The sequence below is a fragment of the Monomorium pharaonis genome, chromosome 6, assembly GCF_013373865.1.
Source record: "Monomorium pharaonis isolate MP-MQ-018 chromosome 6, ASM1337386v2, whole genome shotgun sequence".
Taxonomy (NCBI): domain Eukaryota; kingdom Metazoa; phylum Arthropoda; class Insecta; order Hymenoptera; family Formicidae; genus Monomorium; species Monomorium pharaonis.
In genome coordinates, this window is record NC_050472.1 from 16802371 (window position 1) to 16815581 (window position 13211).

The 13211-nt window shown below is 38.0% G+C and overlaps 1 protein-coding gene across 8 annotated transcripts in view; it reads left to right on the forward strand.

Moving 5' to 3' along the window:
- The window catches only part of LOC105839170 (probable ATP-dependent RNA helicase DDX56), an 82712-nt gene extending 80218 nt beyond the window's left edge, over positions 1-2494 (forward strand). For 7 of the 8 annotated variants that reach the window (XM_036288893.1, XM_036288894.1, XM_036288895.1 and 4 more), the window contains one exon: positions 1041-2494. In XM_036288893.1, the coding sequence (XP_036144786.1) occupies positions 1041-1404 (364 nt within the window). In that variant the 3' untranslated portion in view covers positions 1405-2494. The remainder of the gene's footprint in view (positions 1-1040) is intronic. The other variant, XR_004963867.1, reaches the window with a different exon arrangement.
- Positions 2495-13211: the final 10717 nt, after the last annotated feature.

Here is a 13211-nt window from a genome sequence, read left to right on the forward strand (position 1 = left end):
CCAGTAAATTTATATTCTCAAAATGCAGCCGTTTCTTTTAGATGCGTTCTTCTCTAAATGATACACGTCAATTACATCCGAAAATATGTAGCTTAGACCAGGTTTCCCAATTCTAGACTTGTGACCCAATGTTCACCTTTTAACGACAGTTGAAACTGAAAATATGCGTTTTTTACCGGGTTTACGCGTTCTGAGAACGGAATAATTGCTATAACTCTAGCTTTAGACCTCAGGTTAGTATTCAGCAAGTTTATTTTGCTGAAATATACCATTTTCTTCTGGCGTACCCCGTTATAATGCATGGCAGTTGAAGCTGAAAAAATGTGATTTTGATCTGTTTTTTTTATGTTTCTCACCTATATGTTGGACGACCCCCATTTTTTATGTCAGATTTGTGTTTAGCAGATCAAAATACATAAGAATAGTATGTCTCCACCCCAGCACATCATACTTTTTTTTGTAGGCCTGTGTTATTATAGTGAAATAAAGTTAAAAATATCTTTTCTAATTTTAATTTGTCCCTGACGACATAAATGAAGATAGGAAGTTACAAAAATTACTGAATATTTTTGATACCTTCTACTATCATATATAATTGTTGCAAATTTTTAAATTTTTTTGTAGATAAATGTTTATTTTTACGAAAAAAGCGAGAAGTATGGAATTTTTACTCAAAATGTAATTGAACAGATATTACAAGTTGTTTATTTTCAAAATTATGATAGATATAAATAATATAGAATTAAGATATATGTAACAAAAAGATATATAGGGAAAGAATATATATAGGGTGTTCCAGAACAATTTACTTATTAAGGAAGGAAAGTGCTAAAAAATCTGACTTCAAAAGCGTCATTAGATTTCTATGTTATTAAATAAAAGAACTTCTTAGTTTTTAAATTAGTAATTATTAAAACATAAATATTTGTAAAGAGATTTTTTGTTAAAAAATATAGTGTTTATTTTAGTTTTCTTTTTAATTTATATAGAATTATTTTTGGCGGTATTTGTTTCATTTTTCGAAATTGATATAATTTCAGATATCGTGCAAAAGATGCTTGGAAGGCCGTTACAAGAATTGCTGTTCGAGAAGCGCGATTAAAAGAAATTAAACAGGAAGTTATAAATTGCGAAAAGCTGAAAAGTTATTTTGAAGATAATCCACGGGATTTAAAATCATTACGTCAAGATAAGACGTTGCATACTGTGAAACTGCAATCACATCTGAAAGATGTGCCTGAATATATAGTACCACCCACTTTGAAAAAAATCATGGGAATCGAAAAAAGAAAAAGAAAATTTGACAGGGACGCTGTATCGTCAGGAGCAACGACTGTTAAATCAAGACATCTAGCTCGGGCTTTAAATCCGTTGATAAGTTTACAGATAAATAAATCTTCATAAATTAATTTATTGCATAAGTATATCAAGATTATGATGTATGATTAATTATATATTTACAAGTATACAGAAATTATGTTAAAAGATTTGTCTTTAAAACCATTAAAATTTTTAAAATAGATTTAAAAGAGACTGCAATTTGTTATTAATGAATGGAAAGAAATAGAAAAGTCGTGTTTATTGTACTATAAAAAATACAGTACGGCTCAAAAGTTTGGTATTTCCCTAACTTCCTAATATCAGAACGAGAGGAAAGTTTTAATATCTCTGTAAGAAATGGTCGTAGAAAATTAAAAAAAAGTATTCGAAAGTACACAGAAATAACTTTACAACTTGTGGTTGAGTTTTTTTTTAAATTTTTATTATGGTTAAAAATAAATTTAAAAATATACTTTTTCAAGTTTTTTGAAAATATGTTGTGTTAAGTCAGTTTTTAAAATAATGACACTAAAAATTTTTTGGCATTTTATCTGAAAGTATTCGAAATAAATTTTTATTCACTTACTGCAAATTTTTTTAACGATTTTTTTCGCGATGCTGTAAGGTTTCAAAATTGGTGACAATATGTGTAAAATTCGTATAAAAGTAGGAAATTTCTAAGGTGAGATAGTGTGTACTATTTGTTTATTTACATGAGATTCCTGTATGAACACTGCTTCGCTCGAGGTAGTATGTTATTGCTAGAATATTTTCAATTTTGAATAAGTAATGTTCTTAAACTTTTGAGCAGCATTGTATATTTTTTTTATTTGACATTTTAAAGTTTTATATTAACCCTTGTGTTTCTAACTGGGTACAAATGTGGCCACTTAACTAGTTTTTTTTTGAAAATTTTTTGTTTCTGCAAAAAATTTTTTAATCGCGTCCGAATCGTTACAATTTGATCATTTTACTATCGAAATATGCTATAACTTTAATTTTTTAAAAGCTGGAATTAAAAAATATATTGCATTAAAGTTCACATACGCCTGGGCCACAACCGGAGTACACGTGTATCCATTAGTAGAAATATATTATTTACGTGCGGTTATCAAGTCAATTAATGAAAAGGCTTGTGAAATAAATAAAAATAAAAATTTTTATAAACAGCAAATATTTTTTTGTTTTTATTATTTCTTCTTTGTTCAGATCAGAAGGAATGGGATTTGTTGACCTACCGAGAATAGTTTCCGCTGCCAGTTTTACATTATAATGCTTTATTGTTTACAATTGTATTATTTACAATTGAGAATTAATCGCAAAACTTGTAAATTTATTAATTATTGGAAGAGCAAGCTTATTGGAAAAGCTTTGCTTTTAACTTAATTATTACATAAATATTTTGCGTTTATTTTTTTTAACATTTTATTATTTTCGTAATAAATAACCCATACAGCACAAAGCTCCGATTAAGCTCCCAGGGAGTTCATTTTGCTGAGCTCTCGAGGAGCTTACAAAATTCGACAAAACAAGCTCCTAGGGAGTTCATTTTGCTGAGTTCTCGAGGAGCTTACAAAATTCGACAAAACAAGCTCCCAGGGAGTTCATTTTGCTGAGCTCCCGAGAAGTTTACAAAATTTGTCAAAACAAGCTTCCAGGGAGTTCGTTTTGCTGAGTTTCCGAGAAGGTTACAAAATTTGACAAAACAAGCTTCCAGGGAGTTCATTTTGCTGAGCTCCCGGGGAGCTTACAAAATTCGACAAAACAAGCTCCCAAGGAGTTCATTTTGCTGAGCTCCCGAGAAGTTTACAAAATTCGACAAAACAAGCTCCCAGGGAGTTTGTTTTGTTGAGTTTCCGAGAACCTTACAAAATTCGACAAAACAAGCTTTCAGGGAGTTTATTTTGCTAAGCTCCGGGGAGCTTACAAAATTCGACAAAACAAGCTCCCAGAGAGTTCATTTTGCTGAGTTTTCAAGAAGTTTACAAAATTTGACAAAACAAACTCTCAGAGATTGAACATATCGAATAAATTAATGTACTGCATGTATAGTCATATAGCCGCGAGTAGTTCGCAAGATCGCCACTAGGCGAAGGCACGGCGCTCCTCTTTCTCGTGAGAAAATTTACTCCAAAAGGCTTATAAAAGAAAACCATCACTCACGGCTTACCTAGCAGTTAGTACTTCACTAGCAGCAAAGTGTAATATATATTGTTTTTGTTACACGAAGAGAGTTCGTGGGCCTTCGCAACTCAAAGAGAGCTTCCAAAAATTGAGAAAATATAAAAATAAAATTTTTTCCGACAGCTCCAATGTCCACTTTTGAAAACTCCCTGAGAGCTTTATTTAAGCTCGCAGGGAGTTCAGAAATAATGTTTTAAGAACTTCCTGCGAGCTTCAAAATAATTCCCGTAAAGCTTCTATGTAAGCTCTCTGATAGTTTCATCTAAGCTCTCAGGGAGCTCCCAAAAGCGGACATAAGAGCTCCCGGGAAGCTTATATAGAAATTTCCCGAGAATTATTTTCGAAGCTCGCAGGAAACTCTTAAAACAATTTCTGAAATCCTTGCAAGCTTAGATGAAGCTCTCAGGAAGCTTGTATAAAAGCTTCCCGGGAATTACTTTGAAGTTCGCAGGGAGCTCTTAAAACACGATTTATAAACTCCCTGCGAGCTCAAATAAAGCTCTCAAGGAGCTCTCAAAAGCGGACATAGCAGCTCCATGCGAATTTTTTGGAAGCTTAAATGAAGCTTATAAAAAATTTGTGAGCTCCTCGGGAGCTCCCTGTGCTGTATGGGAATGCAGGATGCGAGAGTTGCAATATCTATGATATTATAAAAAAGAGCGAGTAGCCACCTTTGAGTACATCTGGCTTGTGTGTCTTCTAATCATCTGATCTACTGTGTTGACTCCAGGTTTGTATCTATTGTAGTAAAGAATAATTTTTGTTTTTCTTTTTGGTGTCATCTGATTACTTTATCGAAGTTTCTAGTCGAAAACAATATAACGGCTTTATTTTGTTCGGTACATAGGAACAAATAGCCACTTTTTCGTGTAAATTGAATAATGTCGAAAATTCTGCTCTTGTTTTGGAAGTAGCCATGGCTTTTGGTATGTAGGATTTGTTTTTCTTTAGAGTGCCAGCAACAGTTAAATTCCAAGATAATAGCTTAGCTAGCGGCAAAGATGTAAAAAAATTATCTATGCAGATATTTTTTTTAGATCCTTTATACAACTGTGCAAGTTCTTTGACAACTCTTTCTTCTAATGGATAAGAATTTTCGGCATCACAAATCTATCATATTGTTGCGCCGGAACGTCGAAAGACACTCCCGCACTCACACACACACTCGCGTCGAGAAAATCAAAACGTCTATGGAACTCAAAAAGCTTTATTGCAACAGAGAAAGCGCGTGACACGTCCTCCTCGGCAGGAGTCCGACGTTAAACTGTCTACAATATTTGTTTACAAAATATTTCCCGGCAACCAGCCGTTCAATTCAATTATTTTAATAACAAATTCTTCCGGCAACCGGCTGATCGAAAATATCGATCGGTCCGTCAGCTGACTGGCGCTTCAGGGGTGTATCGAGCGACACGCGGCACGCAACAATATATTTATTCCATATTTAGCTGGCTTAGATGGAATATGTGTTGTGTAAATCTTGTTCTATCTCGGTAAGGATAAAATTGTTCGTCTATGATCAAATTTTCCGCTGGCCTATACATTTTTAAAAATTAGAGTTTAATGTATCCCAAATATCTCGAATAGGAGTAGCTTTATCTTCAATTAATCGTTGTTGGCGTATATTGAAGTCATCAAAAATATAAAACATACAATATTCTAAAAGCGATTAGTATTAGTTAATACTAGGCTGGTTCTAACCCAGGTGCTCCGAGGGGGGAGCGGGTGTGCGGGGGGAACTCGTAGACGCGCGGGGGCATGACGTTACGCGGATCGGGGGGTCTCGCGGCGCGGGAATTGCTAACGCGAGATTTTCGGGTCCGCGACCGGTAGAGGGGGAATCGGGGTCTGCGACCGCCGCCGCCGCCGTCGTCGCCGCCCCCCGCCGCCCGCCGCCGCGGTGCTCGCGCTCTCCCTCTATTGCGAATCTATTTCTCTCGCCCGTACGCGATCTCTTTCAGCAGCCATCGCCGCGGTACTCTTACCACCGGGATCGCGTTTCACGGGCACGTTCCACAGCTATGACCGTCACCGTGGAACGGTTGAGTGAAAGAGCACATACGAATATGAGAGAAAGAGAGTGAGAACAGTATGTGTGAGTTAGAGCGAGAGCGAGAGCATGCAAAGTGTGAAAGAGAACAATGAGTATAAGAGAATAAAATAATCACTCACAGGGGAAGCAGCCCCATACCTCAGTTCATAAAATCGAGTTTATAAAACCACACTAGTAACTACAAGAGTCATTATCTCCCTCCTCCTCCTTCTCCTCAAAGTCTGATACCCCCATGTAGTCCATATTGGGCACCGCAAGGGGTTGGAGGACTTCGCGGGGATTAAATTCTGGCTCATCATCCCCGCTGGAATCGTCATTGTCAGTCACTGTCACTGTCACTGTCACCCTCTTCTCGATCGGAGACTTCGCGAAGGTCTACAAATTCGTGCACTACTTCCCCCGCATCTTCATCAGCGTCTACAATCGCCAAAATGCCTGGAATGGGCGATGCGGGGGATAATGGAATATATATACGCATGATATATACAACGTGATGCACACCATAAAAAACAGTGGACGATTAACATAGAGAACTGAAAAGACAGCACGACAGTCGCGAGAGAGCTTAAAAGAGCTGACATATCAAAATGATAGGCTTCAGAGAAAGCGGGATCATATCTCGATCATGACAGGATAGCTCACCTTAATCACCTCGTATACCTGCATATACCTTAACGAAGGATACACCCTAACGAAGGACTACGTTTACGAATATGTTTATGAAATTACATTGCATGCAATGGTAGTGAACTGCTATCAAACCGCATCGTACAGATAAAGAACCGTTATCAAACTGCTTCATACAGCTGCCGAATCATGGTTGAACCGCTATCGAACCACATCATACAGCTATCGAACCACTATTGAACCGTTATCAAACCGTATCATACAGCTATTGATCCACTATTGAACCGCTATGTAACCACTATCAAACTGCATCATACAGCTATTAAACTGCATTGTACAGCTATTTAACCGTTATCAAACTGGATCATACAGCTATCGAACCGCATCGTACAGCTATCGAACCGTTATCAAACTGCATCATACATCTATATATTTTATATGTACAGGAAAAGGTAGAAATAAACATTTTATTGAGTTTTATTTTTTTTTTTTTTTGAAAAAATTTCGCAATTATTTTGGTGTTGCGACCACCAGTTATATATTTTAAATACATTTTGTAAAACACAATTCTTAACATGTTTTTCACATCGTATAGTATTACTAACATCTAGATTATTTAAAGATTCAATGTCTTCGTAATCCGCATCCAATGTCTTGATATATATCCCATCATCGGTATCGAGTATGTTCATCAACCATTCTCGTTTCTGAAGTCCCTTAACGTATACGATAGTATTGCTGTCATTCGTATTACACACAGCAGATGTAATCAGACGTTTCGCCATGCTATACGGGATCATCCCGTTCTTTCATTGCAATCCATGATGATAGGCAATCAACCAAGAAGCGCAAGACTTGTCGGATTTTGTAAGAACATGCCATGGTATAGGGCTAGCAAAAATGTAATGCGTGAGAACAGTTCCTTTTCTCAGTACCGCCACTTCCTTTACGATAAATTTTTTATCGACAATGAATCCTTGCAGATCCACAAATGTCGGTACGATCATTATGAGTAACTCTTCAAGTACTTTAATACCAAATATCTCAGTTTTTATCAGTTTGATGTTACATGATTTTGCGCACTACGTTGGACAACGGACAATATTCAATTACACGATCATGTAAAATGAGACAATAAGCGGTAGTATTTGCGGGAACATTTTCTTTGCAATCAAATTCTATGCGCACATCTACGGTAGCACTCTTGACGGATTTGTTTTGTCGCGAACAGTCAATGACCGCAAAAGGTCCTTTTTCCAGGAATGCGATTACGTTGAGCACACTCATATCCATAATAAGATTTACCAAAACGTCGATACATGTCATACAGAATTGCATATCTAAATTTACGAAAGTCTAAATTCATATCGTCATACGGATAAAATTCGGAGTTTAGATAAAGTTTTACGTTGGTCAAATTACAGTCGTCAAAGATTGTAACATCTTGAGACATGATATTTTTTCGAGCAGTCTGCAGTGCGAAGATAACGAAGCGCGGTTTCTTGAGTTGAATTGCAGTTTTAACAGCCCATGAATGTTTCGTCGTACTCTGCAGCAAAGGATACTCCCAGTACAGATCCCAGGAGCGAAAACTCATACTTAGACATTGTCCACTCTCCAAAGCTCGCAGCAAAGATAATTTGTTGACTTCGTTTAACGTAACATGCGGCATTCGCCACTGCACTTTAAATAATTCAATTTCCGGTTGAGCCGTAAAATTTCCGACGATAGAATTGTTATCGTTGCGCACTCGTATCAAGATCAATTTGTGACGAGTGTTAACAATCACGCATTTGTAATTTTCGCAAAAGTCCAATAATACACTAAGCGGTACGCAAAAGTTGAAGTATCCTTCCGGTAGGTTATACGAAAATTCCCATCTTGCATTCTGCATAATTACTGCTTTGTCATATGATAACGATACATAGTTCTTGAGGGTGCTGGTTATTCCAACGTTTCTGTTGCGATCAATTTCCACACCGTTGAGTTCATATCGAATTTCATCAAACATGAACGCCACGCAATTATTTTCGAGATTTATTTCATTTTTATCTTTATCCTTATATCGTCTTTCTTCTTCATCACCAATCTTCCTTCAACGTAGAGAAAACTTTCACATGGTAACGTGTATAAATCCTGTTGTTGTATGGGTATCCTTATTTCATCGCTGTATCCAAAAGTGGTGTTGGCATACGGATTGTACGTATGAGTCTCAATCTTGACGATGCTGTCGTCAAAGATTGGCTCGCTTCCAATGTTCAAGATGTTAGACATCTTAGATATTTCGTACGACGAATCCCAATGATTTTAAAAATTCAACGTTTGACGCGGAGAGTTTCTCTTTATCAGACGATCGAATATTTTTAACTGTCATACAATTTATGTCACACGACCGAATATTCTTGATTGGTGTAAAAATTGTGTCCTTCATCTGCTCATTCAATACGAGCATCTCACGTTATCGTCTTCGTACGTGTAATCTAATGGTAATCTCCTCTCCACGAAAATCGAGTAATTGACCGTCCTGATCCACAATGCGAATCGTCAAATCAGTAATGCTCCGTGCGACGATTGGAAGGTAAATGATCTGTGCAGGCGTTTCCGATATCTTATATCCTGGTGATACTCTCGGTGAAAATTCGTGTATCGTGTGTACGCACTTGTCGTTGCTGTACGCACCTGCAATCACGTTACATTCTATGCGAATAATATTTACGTTTATGATATTTATAGGTGCATCCGATTCATGCCACAATCGCGATTCAAGAATACGATGCAATGAAAATCCCAACAGCGATTTAATGTTGTTAGGTTTAATGAAATTTATCCGATAAGCACACATGATCTCGCTCTTCATTGTATTATTGTTAGCACGAATCACCAGCGGATATTCGCTCTCGTCTTCATCTTCTTTGCGAAACGTCTTCTTTCCCGCAACATCGGGATGAGATTGTAAAATTGCGCGTTTCAAATATCTATCTATCACGCAATTCATACGATCCTTCGGGAATCATAATTTCCTTGTCGTCTTTGTCATAGTAAAAATTGTTATTCGACGAATTTACATTAGGTATGGTATAGTATGTTTCAAAATCTGTGAGGCCGAGCTCGTAATCGCCATCGCTCAAATCTACGGCTGGAAAATAGTTTACCGCGAGGATGCTACTTTTGCCGGTTAGCGTAAACGTCAGTGACATGTTGAAACGAATACTGAGTTAAATTGCACAATGTTAGCCTTTAAATTGATTATTAACTGTTTAGAGAAAACGCAAACACAGTTGACCGCAGTTGCTTTGATCGTAACGTTGATAAGGCGTGTGATTGTACTCGATCCGCTTTACATCTAAATATTGCACCAGTTCTTTCGGCAGTCTAAGATTGCTGAAACTATCAAAGTATATAGCGCGATTTCCCTTCTTTGCGTATGCCACCCAGTGTGTACCCGATCCTTCAGCATTATCTATAATAAATTTACAATACCACTCTCGTTTTGGTATACTCCAGCCGTTGGTAATGCCGTACGCATAAAAATTCTTCTAAAGTATGGAATGCGCATACGTTTCGCTAGCTGTAATAATTGTATGTTGGTAGTTACACCTTTCGGCATTTTTAACGTCTTTTTGACGTTTTTTTTCATCGAAACTCCTTGTCCACGCTTGTATGGAGCGAGATAAACTCCATGACCTTCCATGACGCGATTATGACGTTTCAATTCTTTCAGCTGACGCTGCGCTGCCTTGTTATCATATACAACTTTCGCAACTCCCGCTGCTCCGCCGACCAACGACCCGAGAATTCCCAACAGCGGTAGAATGGGTAAAACACCGCCGCGTTTCGCTACGGGAAGTATTCGTTTACTCGCTCTCTTCTTTTTATCTTTTTTTCTTTTTCAAGCCCATACCGATTTTCGTCTTAGTTTTCATAGCTGCCCAAACGGTTGCTGCAGCAGCTCTCTTTCTCCGAAAATTGAATCGTTTGCTGTAATGCGTTTTCGCGCTTCCGCGGCGAGTATATTGTCAGCTGCGTGTCTGTCGGTGAGTTCGTTGCTCCGGGAGTACGCAATGTCATGTTTGTGACACGCCGCGTCCAACGAATTAATATCCCGATCGCCTCTGTCCAATCGCTTTTTCAGCCTAGTACCCAGACCGCAAAATTGATATCCAGGAATATGCAGTTCAAAAGGAAGCGCATTTATCGCACGATTTAACAAGCCGCGACCTACCGCTGGCGTTCGCGACAATTCTTTATCAACGGTGCGGGGCCGTCGATGTGCGTCTGCTGCCACGATTGATTATAATGCTCGTAGCAACGACGATAGCTTCGAATCTTGATCTTTATATGTTCCGGAAGTCTGTCCCACACGTGTTCGATATAATTGCCACACACGCGTAGCAAAATAGGTTTCGACACAAATTCTAACTGTTCGGTGCTCAAATCGAGTATATCGGAAGGATGTGACAATATGAGAAACACTTTACATACTGAGCAATTTTGCTCGGCGCGACTCTATAAATAGATCGGTCTTATTATAATTTTTATCAGTTTTTGAGAGCATAGAGGGGGAAAATATGCGGTTCGTACAACATTCACCAGCGATTAAAATAACAAATTTCGATGACAGGATAATGTCCGAACGAAAGATACGGAGGCATGGAAACATGTTGCCGAGTTTTGTACGCGGTATAATTTGCGGTCCGTCAAATTGTGGCAAGACAAACGTATTTATAAGCTTGTTGGAAAGTCTGCATGGAGTACGTTTTGAGAATGTGTATATGTACTCGAAATCATTACAACAACCGAAATATCGATACTTGGAAAATTTATTGACACCGATTGAAGAAGTTAATTATTTTACCTTCTCCAATAACTGTGATGTCATTCAGCCGAGTGAAGCGCTTCCGAATTCCACTTTTATCTTTGATGGCGTGTGATAAGCAAGATACGATAAGAGACTACTTTGCAATGAGGCGACACGTGGATGTCGACTGCTTCTATCTCTGTCAGACGTATGCAAAGATACCGAAACATCTTATACGCGACAATGCGAATTTGCTAATTTTATTCAAGCAGGATGGTACTAATCTAAAGCATGCGTACAACGATCATGTAAATACTGACATGTCTTACGAGGATTTTAGCAATTTATGTCATACTTGTTGGCAACAAAAGTATGGATTTTTAATGATAGATAAGGATAGGGCGCTCGCTAATGGACGATATTGAAAAGGATTTAATGACTTCGCAATACCATAAAGCAGTCACTTGTTTTCGATACGTTGACCAAGTAGTGTTTCTCAACATGGATAGCACAGATAATCATGTATGAATCATGAGAAGATTGTGAAAGAGATTGCGAAAACGAGTGATTCAATTCGCAAAAAATATCGCGCTTTGAAAGCGGGTAAAGTGCAAGAAGAGATGGCGTTGGAGAGACACTTTAAGCTCATTGTCGAACCATTAAAACAGATTGTTGAAAACACCGTTGGTGATGTATCAGATCCGATTAAGAATGAAACGTTCTTTTCGGGGGAAGACGAGTACGCAGAACCAAAACCGAAACGAAAGTGATTAAACGATTTGCTTAACAGTTCTATAATGACCTCTACTCCTGTTAAAAAAATGAGACGATCAAAAACTGTACCAACTAATTTGAATGAAACATCGCAAATATTACATGATAGTGATTTATCATACAATCATGTACCTTCTGTCGAAGACGTTTTTGAAATCGCAGCCAATGAACCGCTTGTGACGTCTATTCGACAACAGTTGGAAACGCGAGAAGGACGTGAATAGTTGCACACACACTACGGTCCATTAGGTCAAAAATATATGGGAGCTGTTCTGAGTGGTAAAAAACCAGTCATAATAGATACTGTTTACGGAGTTTATTTCACCGACTTTGGAACGATGCTCGGCGATAAACGACGCATCGACATACATAAGAATGACAGCATAATCATAGATGGTAAAATATATGTGGAAACGTCTGGTCTGTATAAATTAATTTTCATGAAAATGCCCAACATGTACACGAATAATGACTTGCAGAATTATAAAAACATTCTATTGGCGATAAATGCATATAGAATCGGGCATATTGCACATAATCAAGTAATGGGCAACAAAGGGTCTAAGTATAAAAATATAATTGCGCCCTTAGTAACAGACGCAAAAGTTGGACAAGGTATACCGAGCGCTATTACATTAAATGATAACAAGATCGATTATGTTCATTGGGATGATTCTAACGAGCTTGTGGATCGCCTTCGATTGCTCGAGGCCTCACACCAGGCAGAACACAATGCTCACGACAACGAAATTCTATCAATTATTGAGGAACTTCGCGAAGCTGGTCTTATTATAAATTAAAACTGCATGAAACAAATCATTTAGTCAACATCGAAATGTCAATTAACAACTTTGGAACATCGCTTGGAAGAGGTGGTGCGGAACCATACTATCAATGGAGCGGATTAGTCAGAAATTATGTGCGCGATAACGCTTTTTGCATGGCTGCCACCGATTTTGATGCAAAGTCGCGCAAGATTCGACGTGTAGCGCTGCCTGTAGACGATAGTGATGCAACCAATAAAGATACGTACAGCAGACCGTGAAAATTTTAAAGGATCGACAGGATGATATCGAGAAGAAGATTGAGACACATTTCAAAGTAGAGTAGAAATTGCAGCTCATATGCTAAACGAGTTTCAAAGACAGCTCGACGCGGTGACTCATCGTGTAGAGTAAAAAAATCGATATATTGAATATATATGCCATTTGTATATTATACTCCAAGCATGTCTTAGAAACAATTGCTGATTGAGGAGTTGCATGCTCCGGCGAGAAGAAATTTTCCTCGAAGACGTGTCATAGTTTGCGGATACGATGACCTGTGGCAGGCGGATGTGGTTGAGATGCGTTCTTACACGCGATTTAACCGAGATTATCACTACATACTCACCGTTATCGACGTGCTGAGCAAGCATGCATGGGCTGTGCCGCTCAAGGCCAAGAGTGGTAGCGA